Source organism: Squalius cephalus (assembly GCF_949319135.1).
Source record: "Squalius cephalus genome assembly, chromosome: 22".
NCBI lineage: Eukaryota > Metazoa > Chordata > Actinopteri > Cypriniformes > Leuciscidae > Squalius > Squalius cephalus.
In genome coordinates, this window is record NC_137143.1 from 30,473,559 (window position 1) to 30,499,327 (window position 25,769).

Sequence of the window (25,769 nt, forward strand, 5' to 3'; positions counted from 1 at the left end):
GTGTGTTCTGGGTCTCACCGTGTTCACACAGATGTCCGTAATATCCCGCTTCACACTGACACGCTCCTGTTACTCCGTCACACGTGCTGTTGTTCACACACGAACACTGAAACACACAATCAGGACCGAACCGACCCTCGGGACATTCTGCCATCACACACACACACACACACACACACACACAGATTTAGAGTTGGAGAGTCTCGGCACAATAAGCACACATGCAGAGACTGACACTATGATCTTTTTTATTTACAACCAGTTCTTGTAAAGAGTAAAAGAGTAAAACTATTTTAAACCTGAAATAAAATCTAAATATTCAATAGGAAAAAACAGACGTAAAAATTAAAAAATACTTTAAAATAAATTGACATACTAAAATTACTAAAAAAAGTTAAACAAAAATATTAAAAAATAAATAAATAATAAACCCCCCCTGATAAAAGCACATAACAAAAACTAATAAAACTAAGATCAAAATGAAAAAAATGATATAATATAAAAAATCAAAAAATATAATATAAATTTACAAAAATTCTTTTTGTTAACTGAAATAAAATATAAATGTTTGATGAAATTTTTTTTTACAAAATAATTTAAATAAAACTAAAATAAGTTGATTAAACTAAAAGTTTACTAAAATTACTAAAATTTAATTAAAATAAATTGAAGTTAAACAGAAATATAAAAAAAATCCCAAAAATAAACAACTAATTAAAAATTGGTGGAACAAGCCTCTCCTAATCGACTACTGTTTGCTCTAATCTCTATAGAGAATGATGAATACACACACACACACACACACACACACACGTCACCTTTCTCACAGTGTGAGCCGGTCCAGCCGAGGCCACATGAGCAGTTTCCAGAGACGGAGTCACACACACCTCTGTTCCTGCAGTCACAGCGCTGAGAACAACCAGGTCCAAACCAGCCTGCAGGACAGACTACACACACACACACACGTCTGTCAGAGATACACACCTTCACACACGTCTAACATCAGAGCAAACAGCGGCTCACCTCGATCACGCTCGTCTCTCACACATCTGCCTGTGACTGGCTCGCTTCTCGTCCCGTTCCCACATCTGGACACGTGAACACAGTCCAGCCCGTATCGTCCAGCGGGACACGCTGAAGAGGAGAGGAGAGAGAGTGTGTGTGTGTGTGTGTGTGAGGTAAAGTGTGTGTTTCTCAGTGTTTGCTGTGCAGGGACTCACTGAGGTTACAGCGAGCTCCGATGAATCCGGCTGAACATTCACAGGCGCCCGAGACTGAGACACACACTCCTCCGTTCACACACTGACACTGACGCTCGCAGTCGGGGCCGTAGAGTCCATCAGCACACGCTACACACACACACATCCAGAGGAACACGAGCATCACATTACACACTTCTTTCTTCTCAGACAGAGAACATCACAAAGAACACATTCCAGTGAAGAAGCGTTCAGAGAGTACAGTACAGCAGGATTATTGGACTTTTTGTTATTGTAACAAAAAATAACATAAAAACATTTTTGTTACTTGAAAGAAAATAAATGTTAACTAAAAAAAATGTTTTTATTTGAGCTACTTGCCATTGCAACATTTCTCATTTTCATTTAGTTTAACTTGATATACTCAAATAACTAAAACTGAACTTAAAATGAATTAAAACTACATAGAGAAATTCAAAAATAACAATACCTAAAAAAAACCTAACCCTAACGACACTAAATCACTAAAGCTTTAAATAAAATACAAATGAAAACAAAATATACAAATAAAAACTAAATCAATTTATTAATTAAAACTATAATAGTATCTCAATATAAAATATTAGATATTATACACTGAAGAACTCTAATGTTGGTTTATGGTCACATGATTTTTATTGAGTTTTACTAAGAGTTTTAGTTTATTTTAATTTTAAAATGTGTTATAATTATATACATTTTTATTAATTTTTAATAAATGTTTAAGACTGTTTTTATTTTACATTTTATGATTTTAACAATAAAATTAATTTAAAATAAATGTTAATTTAATAATATGATAAACAAAGTCAAAATAAATACATTTTAAAATAAAAACTATCAAATTAAAACATGAATAAAATCATTAAAATTAAAATACACTTTTTAAAAATGAAAAACTAAAACACAGACTAAAATGGTTCATCATAAAAATGTAAATCGTTTCAGTTTGTTTTAACTTTAAAATGTATTTATTTTAATTTGAGACGTTTATGATTTTCTGAATGCTCTTTTCATCAGCTCATGAAATGGTGATGTAAACCGCAGACGTACAGTGAGAGTAGTAAAGGTTCGCGTGTCTCACCCTGATCACACTTGTGTCCGGTGAAGCCGGGCGCGCAGTAACACACTCCGGACACCGGGTGGCACAGCTGGTTTCTCTCTGAGCACTGACACACCTGATTACAGCTGATGCCGAACGTGCCGGACGGACACACTGCTGGGACAGAGGCAGATGATGTTACTGTACACACATGACGGATGCTTTATTCATGAGAAAACATCACGCTGCCCTAAATCAATGAGCAGAGGAGAACTTGTGTCTTAAAGTCGCCAGAAAATATAAAACTGACCCCATTCGTTTTTTTATTGTGAACAATTCATTCACACAATTATTCTTTTTATACTGTACACACACACCACCGTTCAAAAAGGTCGGTTAGGGTCGGTAAGATTGTTCTTATTCACCGATCAAAAATACAGTAAAAATAGTGAAATATTACAATTTAAACTATAATTTGCAAAATTATAAATGTCTTCTTTACTGTCACTTTGGATCAATTTAATGTGTTCTTGCTGAAAAAACCTGCAACCCAAACCTTTAAACAGTACAGTATTTAAAAAAAAATTATAATATTTAATATGTCACAATACAGTAGAAGCAAGTTCTGATTCTTGCCGACTTTAATTTGCCATATGTGACCCTGGACCACAAAACCAGTCTTATGGGTAAATTTTGGGTAAAGCTGAATAAATAAGCTTTCCATTGATGTGTGGTTTGTTAGGATAGGGCAATATTTGTCCGAGATTCAACTATTGTAAATCTGGAATCTGAGGGTGCAAAAAAATCTAAACATTGAGAAAATCTCCTTTAAAGTTGTGCATTTGTTCACGATTGTGCTGCATTCACTCACAGAAATACATGTTTTATATATTTACAGTAGGAAATTTACTAAATATCTTCATGGAACATGATCTTTACTTAATATCCTAATGATTTTTGGCATAAAAGAAAAATGGATAATTTTGACCCTAACCCGTGCGACTCGAGACTGGTGACGTGATCCAGGGTCACGTATATTGTGGTTAGTATATATTATTGCACTGGTATTGCATCATATCTAAATAAAGAATATTGTTGTCACTTGTTTTTTTAATAACCCTTTTCTGCAGTAATTGTCCATGTTTTTATTTCTGTAATTGTGTATGTGATTTGTGGGCTCACACACTCACTGAGCTCGCAGCCGTTGCCTGTGTATCCAGGAGAGCATCCACACACTCCGGTCACATGATGACAGGATGATCCCGGCGGACAAGAGCAGATCTGATCACAGTCCTGACCGTATGAGCCCGGCAGACACGCTGACACACACACACACTTCAAATCAAGCTCCAGTTTCACACACATATATATATATATACACAGTACTGTGCAAAAGCATGTTAATTAACGTCAAATTAAATATTTGATCATTATTTAGGCCTATTATGGGTGATAACCAATATGACAAATATAATACAAGTAAAATTATTCATAAATTAAATTCCTTTTCAAGTGAAAATACAGGAAGGTAATATGTAATATCTATTATTTAATAATTATCAAATAAAATATATATATATATATGACCTTTCTCACAGCGTCTTCCTCTCCATCCTGCAGGACACAAACACTGTCCACTCACATGATGACAGGGGGCGCTGTGTTCACACACACAGAGTTCCTCACAGCCGACTCCAAACCGCCCTGATACACACGCTAACACACACACACACACACACACATCATTACACCCTCGCCCTTCCTTACACACACCTACTGATCTTTTCATATGTGGAAAAATACATTATTTAGTTCCTTTATTACAGATTTTCAATACAGGGTCATTTGGTCACCACATGGATAGACAAATACAAAACACACACAGGCTGGATTTATAGGCATGTTCAATTATGCTCTCAGTGTGAATATGACTAGAGAACTCAGGATTATACTCTAATATCCTGACAGTCAGTGAGATGGTCCTCACTGCAGAACACGAAATCCAGGGGGAGGAGTTGGATCCAGATCCAACTCCTCCCACCTTACATTTACCTAAACCTACCAATCTCCACCCCTTAGATCTGGATCCAACTCCGCCCCCTGGATCTTATGTACTGCAGTAAGTCTTTATTAAAATACATCAGAAAATATATATATCTAACCACTAGTAGGAGCCAAATCCTCTGTATCAGTTCAAAAGTTTGGAATAATTAAGATTTTTTAAAAATGTTTTTGAGAGTCTCTTTTGCTCACCAAGGCTGCTTTTATTTGATCAAAAATACAGTAAAAACAGTGAAATATTATTACAATTTAAAATAGCTGTTTTCTATGTTAATATATGGTAAAATGTCATTTATTTACGTGATGCAAAGCTGAATTTTCAGCATCATTACTCCAGTCTTCAGACTCATTCTAATATGCTTTTTTTCCCTGCTAAATTATTATTAATGATTTCTGAATGATGTTTCACAATACACCGTACTGTTTTTAATGCATTTTTCATCAAATAAAAGCATTCTTGGTGAGCATAAGAGACGTCGTAATTATCATAATTATTTTAAACTTCTGATGGGTAGTGTATATGGTCAAGCTCAGTTTATGTCCTGTTGAAGTATTTCCTATAGATGTGGGACATATTGAAGCGCTGCATTTCCAGAAATAGCCCACAGCCTTTGGTGTACGTCACACAGAGTTCAGACGACCTTACCGTTCTCACAGCGTTCTCCTGTCCAGCCCGGCTGACAAACACATCGACCCGTCTGTCCGTCACACTGACCGTCGTTCTCACACACACATCTGTCCTGACAGCCTGACCCGAACCGACCCGCAGGGCATTCTGGGACCACAGGGATACATGATGCTTTGTGTTGTGACTTTACATGAAACATCTGTGACTTTCTGCTTTATTTTTCGCTTTCGCACTGAGGATTAATGAACCTGCATGTGACCGGTCACGTCTAGTAAGAGTTCACTGCGTCCATGTGCTCTTCTGAAACATGAGGAAACCTTCACCCTGGAGTTATGAGGTGTGAGGAGAAGAAACCAAGATCTTACATGAGGCGAACGTGTCTGCAGTGACGACTTAACAAATCCCGGGAGACCAGCAGGACACTAAACATATGATGTAATGCCTGGAAATCGGCAGCTCTTTCCCTTCCCGACTTACACAGACCAGTGACGGTCAGCATGAGAGATCCATTACTGGAGCTGAACATCCAAACTTATCAAAACGCAACGTCAAAAACATTTTGCACAATAACAAAACTCAAATTTTGCTGTGCGGTTGCAGATGATGCAAGTTCAAATCTGGCTTGTGACATATCCAGTCGTAAAAACAAAACCAGAGCTTCCACACTGGCAATCACGGTTTCCTCTCCAGGAAATGTAGTGTGTAGTCAGCACTGCGGTTAGCAGTCTCGACAGCACACTGCACACACTCAATTAAAGTGCATTACATATCGCATTGAGTATTTACTTGTGATCACGAACAGACCGGCTTCATATTCCAGGTGTTTCCCCTCACAGTAAATAAAGACACTGAAGCGTGAAGATCAGAGTCACTGACCCAGTTGACATGCGGATCCCGTCCAGCCGCTGGGACAGACGCATCGGCCGCTCGCGGGGTCACACAAGCCCCCGTTCTCACACACACAGATCTCAGAACAGCCCAAACCGAAGAAACCTGGAGAACATCCTGCAGAAACAGCGACACAACACTTGAGATACAACACCATCCAATCATGATTCATCAGAAAGTGAAAAACACTGGCTTTCTACTCGGACGTATTTAAACTGTCCATATTGCTGTCATAGTGAGCATTATGAGTCTTGGTTACTTTTTATGCAAATTAATATGCTTAATTACTTCTAGGTACATAGTTGCACATTTTTATGTTATTATTTCATTGTATTGGCCAACCTAAATTTCCCCTTAGGGATTAATAAAGTTGCATGAATTAATTCATTCATTCATTCATTAATGAATGTTGATGAAATGTTAGGGGTCAGAATTATTTTTTTTATTTTTTTTAAAGAAATTAATACTTTTATTCAGCAAGGATGCATTAAATTGTTCAAATGTATTGGTAAAGACATTTATAATGTTGCAAAATATTTATATTTCAACTAAACGCTGTTCTTTTAAACTTTCTGTTCATCAAAAAATCCTGTAAAATATGTATCACAGGTATTCAACTGTTTTCAACTGATAATAAACAATAATGTTTCTTGAGCATCAAATCATCATATTAGAGTGATTTCTGAAGGATCATGTGACACTGAAGACTGGAGTAATGATGCTGAAAATTCAGCTTTGATCACAGGAATAAATTACATTTTAAAATATATTCAAATAAAAAATAATATTTCACAATATTACTGTATTTTCTTCTTTAAAAATTTTTTTTTTAAATGTTTCAAAAGGTAGTGTTCAAATATATTTCAACTTATATGGTAGTCTCATCGCCGCTAGTCCTCTGCTATCATGAAAAAAGCCAGGACATTTCAGTTTAGATAATATGGGACCTTTAATGAATGAGGTGTCCGAATCTTACGCTGTGAGCAGGAGTGTCCCGTCCACCCAGCGCTGCACACACACTGACCGCTTACGGCATCACAGCTGCTGTTATTGTGACACACACACGTCTGAGAACAGCTCGCTCCATACAATCCAGCAGGACACGCTACAGACCAGACCACAACAAACATCACTCATGGGAAAACTGGGACAGAAGTGCTCAGAGAAGAATAATAGATATAATCATGCAGGGTTTGGCACAGATGAGCAAGATAAAAATCCTCTTTGCTTGACAAGGCTTTATCAATTTCACAGGTGAAGAAGTTAGCCAGTCATTTCCACACAGAAGTCTTAAAGGTACAGTAGCAACACAAAAGCTCACTTTGGTTACAGTGTGGACCGATCCAGCCAGGCCGGCAGGAACATTCACCATGGACATGATCACAGAGACCTCCGTTCATACACACACACTTCTGTTGACAATCCAGACCATAGAAACCCTGCGGACAAGCTGAACACACACACACACACACACACACACAAGCATTCAGTCAAAGATCTGATCATCAGTATCCGATAGCGTGTTAATAAATGTTAAGTTGAACAATCATACTGTACGTTTTTCACAGAACGTTCCAGTCCAGCCAATCTTACAGGTACAAGCTCCGCCCACATGGTCACATGATGCCTGGTTTTCACACTGGCAGCGATGCTTACAGCCCGGCCCGAATGAAACAGCAGGGCATTCTGGGATATATGTACGACACAGATCACGTGATAAATACTGTAACATTTATAACAGATATAGATATGCATTTAATATAGAACGACTGTCAAATCTAAAATAGTCCCACTCTACAAGGAAAGATCATTCATATTTATCATATCATATATCATATCTCCATCTTTTTTTTTTTATAATTATTATACATGGCACATATGAATTAAGAAATTACATGGAATATCAGTACATTTATAAATTCTTTTCTCAAAACGCAAAACCATTAATAAATAAGCAAGTGAAGTCAAAAAGGTTTTAAAAATGTTACAGGATCTTAGATATACATTTTCCCTAATATATTTGTGATATTTTAACCTAAAATGATGAGCCATTTTATTGTTTTATCCAATTTATTTTAAAATTTTTTACATTGCAAAAAATACTATGGAAGTCAATGGCTATCATTCGCTATCCTCATATGGAACAATTAAAAAATATTGTTAAGACAGCGCATACTATGACGTGTTTTTAGCACACTTTTACGTTGTTGTGCGTGCATGTGTGTGTGGTTAAAGTAACGTGTGTGTGACACTCACTCTGGTCACATCGAGGTCCAGTGAAACCCGCCTCACACTGACAGTGTCCAGTCTGAGCGTCACACCCTCCGCCACTGTTTCGACAGTCACACACACTCACACACTCCAGACCCCAGCGGCCCGTGTCACAGGCTACAACACACACATTATCTCACCATCAAAATAATGACATTTTATATTACATAATAATAAAAACATGAAACGTACCCTTCCTGCAGCTGTGGCCCGTCCAGCCGGGAGGACACGAGCAGCGTCCGGTTACAGGATCACAGCGTCCTCCATTCTCACACACACATCTGAGCTGACAGCCCACACCGAAGCGGCCCGCGGGACACACTGAACACAGAGAGACTCAAAAACACCGGATCCAGGAGAAAGCACAGAGATCCTGATGGATTTACTCACTGTTCTGGCACAATCTGCCCATGAATCCAGGAGCACACACACACGTGCCGTTACGCCGGTCACAGCGGCCTCCGTTCTCACAAGACGGACACGTTTCCCGACATCCAACACCCCAGTGACCCTCCACACACTCTGATGCACAAACACACTGTGTGTATCAACATCTAGAATTCAGATTATATCATTTCACCCTTATATTATGTTCCGGGCCAATTTGACCAGCAACATTTTTTAGCCGTCGGAAATAATGATCATGAAAATGTGTGACTTTCTCATTGAGGCTCATGAACATCCCTGCGAACTGAGGTGGTGTGAAATTTGCATAATACATTTCTATTACAAAAATGTTAGCGACCCTCGAGTTTCATGGTTGAAGGAAGCTGCACAGACACAACATTATTCAAAAATGCATGTATTTTGTCATGTCAGGGTATTCACATTTACGCATTTGGCAGATGTGTTTATCTAAATAAAATGACATTGCATTGATGCTGTACATTTATATCAGTTCACATGTTAACTGAGTCGAACCCGTGATCTTGCTAATCTACTATTTGAGCTTCAGGAAAGCAATATAAATATAGTATATTTAAATATTATTAAATGTAAATATATATATATATATATATATATATATATACAGTGCAATGCATAAGTTAATACACCCATGCTAAAGTTGACTAAAAAGAGGAATAAAAAATCATATTTTGGAAATTGAACTTAATGCCTTAATTTAAAAAATTAGGAAAAATCCAACCTTTAAGGACACCAATTTTCTTTGTGAATGAATAATGTATCGTAAATAAATAAATGTTCTTCCTTAAAATACATGGTGCATAAGTTTGTACACCCCTATGTTAAATTCCCATAGAGGCAGGCAGATTTTTATTTTTAAGTATTTTTTTTTTATTAATTTTTAGGATACTATGCATCCTGATAAAGTTCCCTTGGCCTTTGGAATTAAAATAGCCCCACATCATCACATAGCCTTCACCATACCTAGAGATTGGCATGGTTTTATTTCAGTTAGCCTAATAGCTAGTTTGATTTGCATTGAGAGATGATCTTATGGAAAGTACCCCATGCCAATCTCTAGGTATGGTGAAGGCTATGTGATGATGTGGGGCTATTTTAATTCCAAAGGCCAAGGGAACTTTATTAGGATGCATAGTATCCTAAAAAAAAATACAAAAAAATACTTAAAAATAAAAATCTGCCTGCCTCTATGGGAATTTAACATAGGGGTGTCCAAACTTATGCACCATGTATTTTAAGGAAGAACATTTATTTATTTACGATACATTATTCATTCACAAAGAAAATTGGTGTCCTAAAAGGTTGGATTTTTCCTAATTTTTTAAATTAAGGCATTAAGTTCAATTTCCAAAAGATGATTTTTATTCCTCTTTTTAGTCAACTTTAGCATGGGTGTATAACGTATGCATTGCACTGTATATATATGCACACACATTATATATATATATATATTAAAAATCATATATTCTCATATATAGTCTGAACCTTTTGGTAATGTTTGCGAAGTTTTAATGTTAACTGTTTTTTGTGTGTGTGTGTGTGTGTGTGTGTGTGTGTGTGTGTGTGTGTGTGTGTGTGTGATTTTTGGTGAATTGTACTGATCCAAACTAGTGTCAATTTGACCTGAAACATAATGATCGTACCCAGAATTCAACATAATACAAGGGTTAAACAATATCATGCAAACTTGTAGAATTTTCATAAAGGATAATTTTGTGTCTATGAGCCACTAATGCAGCTTGTGTTTTCAAATACTGTAAATAGTGCATTCATTTTTATCATAAGAAAAGAGTTTAGCTCAATATAAGCACGACATGTTGATGTCAGAATGACAATTTCACCTTTTTCACAACGTTTTCCAAACGTTCCAGCAGGACACATGCATTGGCCAGTGATCCTGTCACATGATGCCCCTGAACAGTCACATGACTGATGGCAGCCAATCCCAAATCTTCCATCAACACAATCTATCACAGAAATGAAACACTAATCAAAGTCTTGCAACACATTTTCAAATTCAGTTTTATTGCAATGTATAATGTAGCATCCTATGGCCTTAATTGGCATACAGTACAGACATATTATACACCTGTAATTGACCGATCATACCTTGGTCACATTTGTCTCCTCTCTTTCCTGCTGGACACTGTGGTCGACAGGCTCCAGTCACATGATCACAGGTCACTCCATCCGGACAGGAGCATTTCCTCTCGCAGCCAGAGCCGAAGAAGCCTGATCCACACTCTACAAAAACAATCAATATTGATCGTATCGTATCATATATTGGCATCTTTTTACAACGTCTTTCAATGCAAATTAAAAATGCAAAACAATGTTAAAATTATGTTTTAACATATCCATTTTCTTTTCTTTATTTTTGGACTTTTTTCCAACTCTTTTCCTGGTATTTCTTTAACACATTTCAATGCAAATGAAAAATTGCAAAAAAAATAAAAATAATAATAATATATATATATATATATATAATTTTATTTTATTATTTTATTTTAGGATTGCATGTTTTCCGATTCAAAGCATTTCAATGCAAATTAAAATTGTACAAAATATTAAAATGCTATGTTTTGACATATTCATTCTCTTTTAATATCTTTTGTTTTATTTTCATTATTTTTAGATTGTTTTCCAATTATTTTCCTTGTATTTCTTAAAACTATTTCAATGCAAATGTAAAAAATATATTTAAATGCTTTGTTTTAACAAATCCATTTTAATTTTATTGTTATTTTCTATTTATTTATTTTAGATTGCATGTTTTCCAATTATTTTCCTTGTATTTCTTTAAAGCATTTCAATGCAAATTTAAAAAAAAAAGTACATTTACTTAAGTTTTATTTGCACGTTTTCTAGTTATTTTCATGGTATTTCAGAAAGCATTTGGATGTAAATTGTTGAATGCAGTGCAATCTTGTATGAATACACTTCAGACGCTCGTCAGACGCACCGTCTCCACAGCTCTCGCCCCGATAACCAGGCTTGCAGACACAGGCACCGTGACGACGGTTACACTCCACAGTGTTCTTCTGGACACACACACACTCTTCAGAACAGCCTGGACCGAACATCCACTTCGGACACACTGCAAGAACACGGAAGAAACAAAGAGCACAAGTTTTTATAAAGAAAGTCACACTCATAAGGTATGTGTTAGTATTGAATTGAATGCACATTTAAAGCACAGCACAGCACAAATGGAGTTGTTTTAAAAGCAAAGTGTAGATCCCGACTCACATAGATGGCAGAACCTTCCGTACAGTCCCGGGTCACACAGACACGCTCCATAAGTGCGATGACACCGTCCATTATTAGCACAGTTACACTTCTTATTACAGAGCTTCCCATAGAGACCCTTAGGACAACCTGGAGTGAGTGCATCACATAAACTCTATAAACATGACATGGTGCACACAATACTGAATATGTTATATATGATTTGTAGTTGATGTGAACTGACCGTCCTGACACAGCTCTCCACTGACCCCTGGTGGACAGCGGCAGCTCCCCGTGACCGGATCACACACACCACCGTTCTTACACTCACAGCTCAACGAGCAATTCCTGCCGAACCAGCCCTCCGCACACGCTGGGTGACACACACACAGGAGGAGAAAGGTCATGACCTTTGGAAGGCGTGCAGAACAGTAAGTTAATAAATGTCTCTGGTCACTGGTTTATTGTGCATGACTCATCAGTCTTTTCATCATCTGATAAAAATAATTTATTCTCTGCCTGTGAAATTTGGCTTTTCTGTCGATGTAATCAAGCCCTCATTAATTCATGCTGAATTGTCCATTTCTCTCAAATGGATTGTGTTTTCTTTAATCTTTAATGACATATTTATGATCAGCCTTGAGGACTCCGATAATTAAACATCTTTTGAAAGGTCTATGGGCTTCGCATCAATATACGTTGTTTTTTTTACAATATACACTTTTTGTCTCCAAAAGCATTATATTTCGAGATTCAATGATGTTTATACTATAAGAATGTTGAATGCTTGAATCTGATTGGTTGACGAATGTTCTAAGGTGTGCAGTTATTTTTATTTAGTAGTGTGCAGTTATTTAGCAAAAGAACCAAAACCCACAACACTGACCAAGCAAATAAATATGGTAAACAATAGGATAAAAACAACAAATTATGTCCATGTTTTTTGCCACAAAATTACATTTGATTATGTACGAAAAGCACATACTCTCTTTCTCCCACTCAAACACACATACACATACAGTACGGACACACACTCGCACAGAAACATGTTGTCAGCGCCGCTCTGACGATTTTAGAAGTGAAATAGTTCAGAAACTTAAAAGCCACATGACATTTCTCACTAGTGAGGTAATAACAGCGCTGTTCTTGAAGCAGATCAACTTACAGTTTCACTATTAGTAGAGACGCTGATGCTGAACACTGTTGAAGGGATATTTCACCGCTGGAAAGATGAATGTGTATTTAAATTGGGTCATTTATGTAGCAGAAATGTGAAATTATTTTAGAAGTTGGTGACTTCTAGACTGAGAAAAGCCAGAAAATGTATTTTTGGCTCATGTGGATGAAAGACAACAACTCCCAGAATGCACTTGCTTCGCTGCCCTATACGAGGACACGCCCAAGCCACGCCCACCGGTTACAGAGGGCAGTGTCGGGAGAAATGATACAGCTAGGCTACTAGTGACTCGAAACTGAAAAGACGGCGTTTTATCGTGAGATCCCCCTATGGGCGGGTTGAAGACATGCGGGACGAGCTCCTCCTACTGGCTGGAGTCTCTCGCCTCTGGACAGAAAGCCTCTGATGATGAAGCTAAATGACGATTTTTGCATCATCTGAGGTTTTTTTCCAGTCACACAATCCAGAAATCTCTCGTCTCAGGGGGACATGAGGGAGGGAAGCACGGTCACTCGAAAATACTACCGGTTTCTACTGATACACAGCTTAATGCTAATCGGTGAAGTTTCCCTTTAAGAGACGCACATACTCAGGTAATTCACACACACTTCATTTTTCTCTCTCTCTCTAATAACCATTACATCAGTGGCTCAAGCCTCTGTTTCTAGCTCTAAAATGACATTTTGGGATTATGAACGGAGGCGTGGAATGAGAAATTAGTCCTACACACAAGAGCGTTTTGAGAACAAAAACCCTGACAAATGTCTTGAAATGCAATATCTGAACAATGTTAGAGGTGTGGTAACTGTAGTATAAGCAGAGTAACTGACTCCAGCGTTGTGGCCGCATTACAACCTCGGGTGTGCATTCATTTCTAATAATTAAACTGCCCGTCGTCAATTATTCCGGACATTATCCATTGTTTATGTCTAAAAGATAGACACCTAAATGATCAGCCCTCCATCATCGTTCTTCATGAAATTATTACTGATTAAAGATGATTACTGATGATTATGTTAGTGTTGAGGCTCTTTCAGAGAAACTCACTCTCATTGCAAACGATCCCCGTCCATCCGTCAGGACAGTCACAGCCGTTTGTGTGTTTGTTACACACTCCTCTGTTAGCACAATCCTCACACGACAGACTACAGTCGAAGCCGAACGAGCCGTTCAAACAAACTGCGCAGACAGGAGGAAAAGATTCATGCATTTGGAGTTTGCATTATGATATTTGTTATCCTACAATATCTAAAATCACAGCACTGGTACAGAACAGAGTGACTAGGTTTGCGTACTGAATTTCTCAGTTAAAGTGCTCTCAGCGCGCAGTTCTCCCGCGTCGTCCTCGTAGTCGTCGTATCGCTCCAGCATCTGATCATAGTCCTGAAGGATGGTGAGATGAGGTCGGGGTTTCTCCACACCACTGCTCAACGCCTCGACGGACTGCTCCAGCACTGACACACACACACACACACACACACACACACACATTCCTTTAAATGCACTGTATATGGATCTAAATAACATTACATCGCATAAACTCTACTTAAATGGTCACATTTTAGATCAGGGTCCGATTCTCACTATTAACTACGACTTTTGCCTCAATAAACTCCTAATTACTGCTTATTTATAATTAGTTAATTAAAATTTATGTGTAATAAATTGTTGAATCAAAATATTTCTTTCTAAAGCCAATTTTTATAATATTTATTCGATGCTTTTCTCACCTAACACAATAATGACTTTAAATGATCATTTCTAAGCCAAAATTGATGTGCGATTAATTTGTGATTAATTTTATAAATTAATTGGCACATCATGTAATTAATTACAATAAAAATTTGAATCACTTAACAGGCTTAAATATAATATAATATAATATAATATAATATAATATAGGTTCTGAGAAATATTACAGTATATCTATTAAATAATATATAAATAATTATAATATATAAATATATTCAAAAAATATTATAAATACATAAAATCTACCCATCTTAAAATCTCTTTTAAAACTGGAATGACTCTTTTTAATATAATATAATATAATATAAAATATAATATAATATAATATAAAATATAATATAATATAATATAATATAATATAATATAATATAATATAATATAGGTTCTGAGAAATATTACAGTATATCTATAAAATTAAATATAAATAATTATAATATATAAATATAAAAAAAATATATTATAAATACATAAAATCTATCTATCTTAAAATCTCTTTTAAAACTAGAATGACTCTTTTTGAAGCATTTCTTCTTTAAAATCCTTCTATCGGAGAGAATATTTCCCCTATCTGATGAATCTCTCTTATACACAGGGTTCTAAATTAACTTTTTTGATCACCAGCCAATGTGGCTGGTAACTTTCTAAAGTTACCAGCCAATCAGAATATCCACTAGCCAAATTTTTTTTTTTTTTTTGAGTAGGCTACATGTGGCAATCCTGACAATACACGATGACATTATTGTGATCAAACACTAGCCATTCACGACCCGTCAGCCGCATTTCGTTTAATACTTTACTAGCCAACTCCGTTTGTCTTATTTCTTGTGTTTTCTGTGTCCATTCGTTTCCATGGTTTCTCGCAAACTTTAGGCTAAAGAAAACTCAGAAAAAAGTTTCTGTAATTAACAGAAGAAAGACAATATAAGTTGCACTGTAGTTTCCACAAGTGTAATGGCTGCCGACATTAACAGACGATTTTGCAAAAAATAAAAAAATAAAACCAAAAATGTTCCGTCTCGCCTCCGTGTTCGGAAATCAGGTTTCATTCTCTCGCAGCTAGTAACTTCACGAGCGTGTCTTTTCCGCGCCGTTCTCTTCCGTGTGTGTGTGTGTGTGTGTGTGTGTGTCGGCGCGCTGCGCTCTCTGCTCAATGTTCTGCTCTGTCGTTAACGGCCCAAATGCTCGAATCATGTACCGATCGGCGATCACGCACTTGAAAAGCGTGAAATTTAGAGGTGGATAAACACACTTAGGAGGTGGGTTAACGCTATTTCCGAATTTTGGGAGGTGCGTAAACGGCGTTTACGTGCGTTTAGCCTCCACTACATCCCTGCATGTAGCGCCTCATGCATCACCGGCCAAACTGGCTAGTAAGTTTTTATTAACACCCGCCAAAATGAATTTTAACCCGCATTTGGCGGGTTGGCGGGTGTTAATTTAGAACCCTGCTTATACAAGCGGGTTTCTGTGCATTAGGTTACTTCAATTAGCTCACAAATCATTGATTGCTCTGCATTGGAAATATAATTCTGAAAAGAAACCCAGTTCGTGACAGACTGAAAACTCACATATACAGGAGCGTCGGTCTTCATCGAGGCGATACCCGCGTCTACAGAAGCACTGGAAGGAGCCGGCGTTATTCTGACACGTGTGATCACATCCTCCGCTGGCAGCCAAACACTCATCGATATCTGTGATCAGACCATTCACTCAACATATTTCTGATATTTACACACGTTTAGCACTGTCGTGGATATTTGTAAGGTGAAATCTCTGTATGTTTGAGTGTCACACCGTCACAGCTGCATCCATCAGCGTTCAGACGATATCCGGCTGTACAGTAACACTCATAACCTCCAGCATAGTTTGTGCAGTCGTGCTCACAACACGAGCTGCCGTCTGCGCACTCGTTTATATCTGACAGACAGAACACACACCTTTACCTTACAGGATCACCATGCTTGTGCAGTTATGGTAATGGCCAGATAGTTTGCTTTACCGATGCAGGTCTTGCGGTCGTCGTCCAGATGATAGCCTTGGTTACAGCTGCACACGGGTCCAGTGGTTGAATGTTCACAGTGATGAGAACAACCACCGTTAAGATGCTCACAGCTGTTGATGATCTCCATCTCAATACCTAAGAGACAAAAACAGACCGAAATTCAGGCAGACATGTTTAAAAGCGTGTTTAATTCATATATAAATGTGACCCTGGACCACAAAACCAGTCACATGGGTCACAATTTTGACATTGAGATTTATACATCATAAATAAATAAGCTTTTCATTGATGTGTGGTTTGTTAGGATAGGACAATATTTGGTCGAGATACAACTATTGAAAATCTGGAATCTGAGGGTGCAAAAACATCTAAACATTGAGAAAATCTCCTTTAAAGTTGTGCATTTATGTTGGCGATTGTGCTGCATTCACTCACAAAAATACATGTTTTATATATTTACAGTAGAAAATTTACTAAATATCTTCATGGAACATGATCTTTACTTAATATCCTCATGATTTTTGGCATAAAAGAAAAATCGATAATTTTGACCCATAAAATGTATTGTTGGCTATTGCCACAAATAAACCCGTGCGACTCGTGACTGGTTTTGTGGTTCAGGGTCACATATATGCTAGTAAATGAATAAATAAATAAATAAACTAACACATATTATATATATATACTAAATATATTATTTAAATAAAAAATTAGAATATAAATATTGAGATAAATTAAAATATATAATAGGAATAATTATTTTTTTCTATGCCATATGCATTTCAGAGCCGCTGTATTATAAATGTATAATGTAGTATATTTTGTTTTGTCTGTCCTATTACAAATTTACATATTTAGACGTGCATCTACATTACATATGTAAATATATAGTTAGCTACAGGAACATGTATGTATGTATTTCATACCCATTCTATTCTACTGTATTTTACATGTATTATATTCTATTCTGTACTATTCTATCCGATTACATATATTTCATACCTATTCTCTATGCATTTCTGAGCCATTCTATTCTATTCTATTCTATTCTATTCTATTCTATTCTATTCTATTCTATTCTATTCTATTCTATTCATTCAAGAGCCAACCACATCTGAAAGAGGCTACAGAGAGAAACAAGTGATTTGATGAACTTTTTCTTATTTTTACCACATATGTGAGAGATGTTGTGTGTTGCAATTCTTTACATAAAAAAATGAGAGAGTGAGGCTACAGAGAGAAACAAAGGGTTTGATGGAGCCGTTTTCTGACAGGCTCAGATCGCACTCACGATAGCACTGCTTGCCATCCACACCCAGCTCATAGGCAGCGGGACAAACACACATAAAAGATCCTCTAGTGTTCCGGCATCCATGAGCACAGTCCGCCTGGCCCGTCTGGCACTCATCAATGTCTGATGCACAGAAAACACACGCATGATCACTGGAGTATGAAGACGTGAATGTGACCAATGCAACAGTAATGTAATATCATCTTTCTGTTCTAAAAGCATGTGACACAAACTCTAATATAAGTTACCTTCACAGGTCTTGGCATCTTCAGCCAGCTGATAACCTGGACGACATTCACAGCGGGCCTGATCTCGATCCCTGAGGCACTCCTGAGAACAGCCACCGTTACGCTGCGCACACGGGTTCTCCACTGAAGACAGGACATGATCGTGTCACAGATAAGACAAAATATCTTCATGGAACATGATCTTTACTTAATATCCTAATAATTTTTGGCATAAAAGAAAAATCTATAATTTTGACCCATACAATGTATTGTTGGCTATTGCCACAAATATACCCGTGCGACTCGTGACTGGTTTTGTGGTCCAGGGTCACATGTATGCTAGTAAATAAATAAACTAGCATATATATATATATATATATATATATATATATATATATATATATATATTTTTTTTTTTTTTTTTTTTTTTTTTTAACAATCATATATACTCAATATATTATATAAATAAAAAATGAGCATATAACTATTCAGAAATATAAAAATGTATAATCCAGACAGTTATTAGGCTGTTGGGTCTAAGTGGGTGAAATCATATTTCACCCTAAAATTAAAAAAAAGACTAATTATGGCAAGACACAATAGGGTAACAAATTAACTAATAGATTTAACTAATAGTTTAGTTAGATTTAAGAAATGCACACATTTTTTGTATTACACGTTTTGTAAAAATATTGTTTAAATATGCAAATGAGGTAATATCTAATTAAATATGCATGCATTTCTAAATTTGCATAATTCCAAGCACAAAAATCTGAACACTGGATAAAGCCAGGTTCAAAATTCTTGTTTCATTTTGTTGACATACTGTATTAGAGATACAGGTTTTCACCGAGAGGATTTTTGATATCTCTTTGTATCCCTCCATAACTCCAAAAATACATTTTCACCAGGTTTTTCTAGGAATAAAATAAGATGAATGTTACATGAACAAACCTCTCTGTAAAAACAAAAGGAATAAAAGCGTAATGTTTGGTGTATGTAAGCACTGTTTAGTCAGTGTGGGAGAAAAAAAAAACATCATATTGAGAAAACGGCCTTTAAAGATATTTCTAATAATGGAAATGATGCAATAAAATAAACACTTAAAAGTGTATTTTGGATGTTTACATTCCACAAGTCTGAAACTACACAATATGAAAAGCTAAAAAGCCCCAAGTCTCAAAATTGGCCAGTGGTTTTGCCTTAAAAAAATTATATTTGGCATAAATATAGAGTACATATAATTTTTTTTTCCATTGTGCCATTATTTTAAAGACAGTAAACACAATTCTCCTTGTTTTAGCAGTAAGACACTGCAACATATATATTATTTACATTGAAGTATTTATACGTCATGGTAGCAGGACTTATTTGTTGTACTGTCTTTAAGTTATGCTGATTTAAATAAAGAACATGAAATAATGATTTTAGTGAGAATATGAGAAGAAAATATGACTTTTAATTGTCATACAAAATGATCATTAATTTTTTGAGGTGAAATGTGAGGTGTTTTGTGAGATCATCTATCATGCGTGTGCATCCAGCTGCTCTGACTAACTCTCACACACTCAGTGTGTTTAACTTGTCCAACAGCTGCAGTGAAACGATCTGTCCACAGCCAACAATTACACTTTTACAGAAACAGAATGGCAGAAATTATTCTGCAATCACGATCCTTCATCAGAGCAAGACTTCAGATGTGTTCAACTTCAGATGACCTCAGAGACGGGGTGAGAACGAGACACAAAGACATGTCCGTGCTGAAGTCACCAGTTTGTGATATTATGTCATCCAGTGAATCAAAGGGCAACTTCATCCCAAAGACCAAAATCCTATTTTCCCTAAATCTCCTTGAGCAGTTCTTGTGATTCTTTGGGAACTTCAAAGGATGAGAGCGCTTGGCTTCAAATACATTTGAGCAATAAAACATTGAAAAGATTGTTTTAAATGACCTGCACAGTTTCACCTCCGGTTAATTCTCAGTCATTAAGACACTGATCTGTATTTTCAGGCATCTGGGAATACACGTTTTTTAAACAGTGTTTAACAAAAGCTTCAATCTTTCAGCTAACAGCTCCACTGTGACCTGTCAATCAAACTTCAGAGAGAAGACACATTCATATCCGATCGCTTAAAACTATTAAAACAAACTCTTGTCATCATTTATATTGATATAAACCTTACTTTCTTCATGCAGAATGTCAAAAGGATAAAAAAGCCTGGTTCATAAAAGCATTTTTTGTGCTTCTCTTGAAGACATATGATAACTTGGTTCTCGGAAAAATTTCTCACACAAAGTTGTTTAAAGCACAAAAATCCATCCAACTCTATTAATGGGGTTTGGCATCAATGATGTTAAACTTGAAGCATTTTTTGTGAGTAACAACTTTAAATTTGGTCATTAAAAGCTACAGCATGGCTTCCCAAAACTTACAATAGAATTTTGTCACTACTTTTATGGTGTTTTTATGTCCGTTTTTGGAGCTTCACAACCCTTAGTCACTATATTCTTGTTACATATAAAGAGATGCATTACTTTAACTTCTACTTTGAGTTCCACAGGAAAACTAAAATGGGTTTTGAACATGACAAATAAATGCGTTTTAAAAGGAATACACATCTTATTCTTTCTTTTTTTTATTCTATAATAACAAAATAGCACAGACTAAACACAAAATGGCACATTTTCATGACGCATTTGATTGTAAAATATTCAGTCAGTCTTTGCATATCACTTTGGCTTAAATCTCACTGTCAACAAGAGCTGTAAAACTGTGTCGTAAATGTGTGTTCAGGGTCAGAAATCTGCAATGCTCATGGGAAAGTCCAACATCAGTGACTCACATCTGCAGTGTTTGCCGTCCTCGTGGAGTCTGTGACCGGGTCGACAGCGGCACTGGAGACGACCCGCCGTCTGCTGGACGCAGAGATGCTCACAGCCACCGTTCCTCACACTGCAGGAGTGGACGGCTGAAAACACACACACACACACACACACACAGGTGGAGACGCTTTGAGAAGGGTTGATATTGTTCAACATGAAGATCAAACGAGTCATAATAAAGGAGACTGTTCGGGGAGTGTGTCGGTGTCCTGTCAGCATGACTCTCTCAGTCCCAGATTCAACTCTGAACTCAAACCACATTAATGACTGAACCGACTGAAACATGAATGAAGTGAAAAATCACTTTAAACTTCAAGTAGAAATTAGAGTCACTCTCTATAAGCACACATACAGCAGACAGATGTGTGCCAGAAAAACTATTTCGTACATAATCATATTCACTGCTTCCTTCCTCTGTCCTCTGATTATCTGTCTTTCTTTATCTCTTTCTTTCTCTCTTTTGTGTCTTTAGAGGACTACACTGTAAAATACATTATGTCAGTGTCAGGTAAATTAAAATGTTTTTTTCTCATGGTAACATCTAAATGAACTAGTTATATTCAAGTTAATGAAATTATTTAAAGGAAAAATTCACAGACATTTTTTAAAAAAATCTGATTTTACCCTCATGATGTTTATTTAAAATATTTCTACAATAGATAGACTGACAGACAGACCATATATATCCATATATATAAAGACAGACAGACAGAGAGACAGACAGACAGACAGACAGACAGACCATAGATATAAAGACAGACAGACAGACAGACAGATAGATAGAGAGATAGATAGATAGATAGATAGATAGATAGATAGATAGATAGATAGACAGACAGACAGACAGACAGATAGATAGAGAGATAGATAGATAGATAGATAGATAGATAGATAGATAGATAGATAGATAGACAGACAGATAGATAGACAGACACACAGACAGACACACAGACAGACAGACAGATAGATAGATAGATAGATAGATAGATAGATAGATAGATAGATAGATAGATAGATAGACAGACAGACAGATAGACAAATTAGGTTTCATTTCGTGTGTGTGTGTGTGTGTGTGTGTGTGTGTGTGTGTGTGTGTTACCGATGCAGGTGCGTCCGTCCACATGCAGTCGAGATCCAGCGTTACACTGGCAGTGATACGAACCCCTGGTGTTCACACACACGTGCTGACAGCCTCCGTTATGCACCTGGCATTCGTCAACATCTGCCGGCAACACATAAAACACACAGTTCAATATTGTGTTATGAAACATTCATCACATTCAGGTCAGTTCTGGTACCAGTACATCTTTAATTTATGGACACAATAGTGTTGGTCCAAATCTGCTGACATGGGAAAAAACGTCTGACATCATGAGAAATAAATATCCAAACTCCTCTATAAAGTCAAGCTGTCAGATTACAAACAAACAAACAGAAGTGGCCATTTGTTTCAAATGCTTGTCATGAAGATTTAGAACAAACTACAAAAAAGAGAAAACAAGTACATTCACGGTTCACTGAAATGTAGGTTCTCAAACAGTTTTTACGCTGCCCACAGAGATCAGAGCTAAGAGAGTCACGGCCTGTTGAGAAACACACTGTTACTGCTCTGAGATCAGCTTTCAGACAGACACGCTTCACTGACACAGCTACCAGTCTCTTTCCCATGGCGCTCGACTTCATCAGTGTAAACGCATTTAATTCACAAGGGAAATTGGTCATATGTGTGTGTCTCTCTGTCTGTGTGTGTGTGTGTGTGTGTGTGTGTTTTTTTCTTTTCAATAAATCAGTTCAAAAGAAATAAAGCATATTAAATCCTTAATGTCGTATATGACAAACATATTTAATTAGACGCTGTGATTCATCACTGTGATTTAACTCAGTTATATACTGCAATTTTATTAATTGTATTTAACACAAATTTATCTGTTGACATCCAAATTGTAAACTTACTATATTTACATACAAATATTTGTATATACTGTATAAATATTTATAATAAAGCTACTCATAATTGAAAGTAGTTTTGTGTGTGTGTATGTGTGTGTGTGTGTGGTCATTGGGTCTCATTCATGAAACATTCGCAAATATATGAGTAAATATGTGAGTGATTTGCACGTAAAGAGACCTTCCCGAAAACTCTTCTCCTGATTCACAAATACTTCGTAAACGTCAGATGTGATAGTGAAATGTGTGTGTGTGTGTTAATGAATTCCAATCAGTCGTAAACGGGACGCGCGTGCACGCTCATTCTCAATTACCATAAATCCTGCCCATTAAATCCCACTGACAACTATATATGGGCATCATATTATGACACCAAACGAAGGATTTCAACATGTCTACTCCAAAGCGAATGAAAAAGAGAAATTTCTCAGATGCAGAAATTGAAGTTTTATTATCAGAAGTTCATTCAAAACGCCACATTTTATTTTCAAGCGTACATAGTGGCGTATCAGGTCCTAAAAAAAGGAAGCTTGGCAGCATATTACATATTACAGAGTTTCATCTGTTAATCGAACAGTCCCAGAAGTGAACAGAGTCCCAGCCCTATTGAAAGCAATTCATTATTTGATTAAAGTGTTCCGTTTGCAGATGCTATTACTGGCTCTCATAATAAAAGTAAAAAGAAAAACCGTATGTAATTACTATATATAATATTTTTTTCAAAATGCTGTGTAAATATGTACCTGATTAAGGTGAATTAAAATGCAGCTTATTAATGAGCAAAACGTCCAGATGTTAAACGCACCATTTACGCGTGGCTGGGAGCAGGTGGAGATTTCTTTCGTACAAACTAACATTTGGAAAATACGAACATTTTAATGAATCCGAAAATTTACGCCAGAACCACTTTACACACGATTTACACAAAAATTCATTCTGCTCGTGTTTCATGAATGAGACCCATTATGGGGATAAACTTTCTCCCACAAAGATAGCAATATCCGAAATCTTTGTCCTTGTGGAGACCTTTTTTGGTCCCTATGAGGAAAACAGCTATTAAATCATACTAAGTGATTTTTTTTAAATTGTAAAAATGCAGAAAGTTTTCTGTGATGAGTAGGTTTAGTGTAAGGGGAGAGAATATACAGTTTGTACAGTATAAATATCATTATGTCTATGAAAAGTCCCATAAAACATGAAAACTCAATGTGTGTGTGTGTGTGTGTGTGTGTGTGTGTGTGTGTGTGTGTGTGTGTGTGTGTGTGTGTGTGTGTGTGTGTGTGTGTGTGTGTGTGTGTGTGTGTGTGTGTGTGTGTGTGTGTTTTGAGAAATGACAGTTTCTTTGAAGTTTCCCAACTCTGTAAGCCACAGCTCAGAACAGTTCTAGAAATACATTTTCATGTTAACTTTTTGCTGCTTGATTTACAGTAAACAAACATGAAATCCAAACGCAACCAGTCGACTTCTGTTGATTTTCCCATAAAGTGGATTTATCTGAGCATCAAGGCGAGTGCGGAGCAGATTGGCAGGCGCTCCTGAGGGTGTCCTCTCCTGCTAAGAGGAAAAATCCTAAAAATTCACAACTGTCTAGATCCATATGATTCCACAGCGGGTCTCTTTAGCGTGTACACTGCTTTCTCTGCAAACAAAACCTGAGAGACACCGCCAACACAAGCGCAGCCGACTCCAAAAAGAACAAATGAGATTCGTGTTAGAGTGACCTTTGACCTCTAATAAACTAATGAGCAGCTTTGTGTTACTGTCACCTCATGACATCACCGCAGGAGATGTTTTCATTGGCCAGTTTTCCATTAATAGCTGCAATCCCGTAATATAGCCAAATGGAATATACAGTTTTCCTTTACAAAGATTCATGTGCGAGTTTAATCCAAATCAGGGTTGGCCAGTTCTCCTCTAGTTGAAGTTTGACTAAAGAAGTTCTCTAAACCTGGTAACAATCTCTTGATACACTTCACCAGCTGAGCTCAATTTTGACTCTTATGGCACTATGGGATAGCTGGCACTTAACTCATCTGGTAATGGGAACCAGCCGGTTGTTCACCTACATAAAATCTTAATTACTGACTGAGACGCCAGGAGGCCAAAATAATCACAGGCTTCCTGCAAAGCATGAAGATGTTTGTTTTGTGCTGCAAATATATAAAAATAGGTCAAATAATAATAATATTTGCATTGTGACATTATTTTAAAGACAATTAAGCACATTTTCTCTCATTTATTTTGAGTGAATATACATCAAGATGGTATTTGTCATACTGCCATTAATTTGATTTGAATAAAAACTGTATATTGACGGATAAATTATACACATATTTTGAGTTTGAGATAGAGCTGCACGATTCTGGATAAATTGAGAATCTTTTTGTTTAAAACAGAGATCAGGATTCTTCCGTGCTTCTGAATAGACAACTAAACAACTAACATGTAATTTACTAGAGGCTCTGACAAAATGTTAATTGCTGAAGTCATTCATTTGAATTAATTATTTAAAAAAAAAAAATTAAATGACTCACTCATAAATACTTCACTTGTTTCATTACTGGATGAATCAGCGTTTGTAAACAAATCTCTTGAATGAATGATTCAATGACAAAAACATTTGTTTAACGGTCACTTGTCGCCACCTACTGGTGTGACGATGAAATGATGCAATCTTTATTTGAAGCATCAAGTTTCTTTCAAAAGC

At 36.5% G+C, this 25,769-nt stretch overlaps 1 protein-coding gene across 1 annotated transcript in view; it reads right to left on the reverse strand.

Moving 5' to 3' along the window:
* megf6b (multiple EGF-like-domains 6b) overlaps nucleotides 1–25,769 on the reverse strand; it is a 64,979-nt gene that overhangs the window by 2,427 nt on the left and 36,783 nt on the right. The window contains exons 6-34 of the mRNA XM_079857719.1: nucleotides 22,215–22,337; nucleotides 21,076–21,201; nucleotides 18,253–18,375; nucleotides 18,005–18,127; nucleotides 16,711–16,848; nucleotides 16,506–16,628; nucleotides 16,280–16,402; nucleotides 14,255–14,413; nucleotides 14,007–14,138; nucleotides 12,027–12,155; nucleotides 11,804–11,932; nucleotides 11,517–11,651; nucleotides 10,664–10,798; nucleotides 10,396–10,521; nucleotides 8,519–8,650; nucleotides 8,321–8,449; nucleotides 8,114–8,245; nucleotides 7,415–7,543; nucleotides 7,179–7,307; nucleotides 6,834–6,962; nucleotides 5,846–5,974; nucleotides 4,988–5,116; nucleotides 3,868–3,996; nucleotides 3,471–3,599; nucleotides 2,323–2,454; nucleotides 1,221–1,349; nucleotides 1,024–1,134; nucleotides 819–947; nucleotides 19–147 (exon numbers count right to left, since the gene is read on the reverse strand). Of these exons, the coding sequence (XP_079713845.1) occupies nucleotides 19–147; nucleotides 819–947; nucleotides 1,024–1,134; nucleotides 1,221–1,349; nucleotides 2,323–2,454; nucleotides 3,471–3,599; nucleotides 3,868–3,996; nucleotides 4,988–5,116; nucleotides 5,846–5,974; nucleotides 6,834–6,962; nucleotides 7,179–7,307; nucleotides 7,415–7,543; nucleotides 8,114–8,245; nucleotides 8,321–8,449; nucleotides 8,519–8,650; nucleotides 10,396–10,521; nucleotides 10,664–10,798; nucleotides 11,517–11,651; nucleotides 11,804–11,932; nucleotides 12,027–12,155; nucleotides 14,007–14,138; nucleotides 14,255–14,413; nucleotides 16,280–16,402; nucleotides 16,506–16,628; nucleotides 16,711–16,848; nucleotides 18,005–18,127; nucleotides 18,253–18,375; nucleotides 21,076–21,201; nucleotides 22,215–22,337 (3,750 nt within the window). The remainder of the gene's footprint in view (nucleotides 1–18; nucleotides 148–818; nucleotides 948–1,023; nucleotides 1,135–1,220; nucleotides 1,350–2,322; nucleotides 2,455–3,470; nucleotides 3,600–3,867; nucleotides 3,997–4,987; nucleotides 5,117–5,845; nucleotides 5,975–6,833; nucleotides 6,963–7,178; nucleotides 7,308–7,414; nucleotides 7,544–8,113; nucleotides 8,246–8,320; nucleotides 8,450–8,518; nucleotides 8,651–10,395; nucleotides 10,522–10,663; nucleotides 10,799–11,516; nucleotides 11,652–11,803; nucleotides 11,933–12,026; nucleotides 12,156–14,006; nucleotides 14,139–14,254; nucleotides 14,414–16,279; nucleotides 16,403–16,505; nucleotides 16,629–16,710; nucleotides 16,849–18,004; nucleotides 18,128–18,252; nucleotides 18,376–21,075; nucleotides 21,202–22,214; nucleotides 22,338–25,769) is intronic.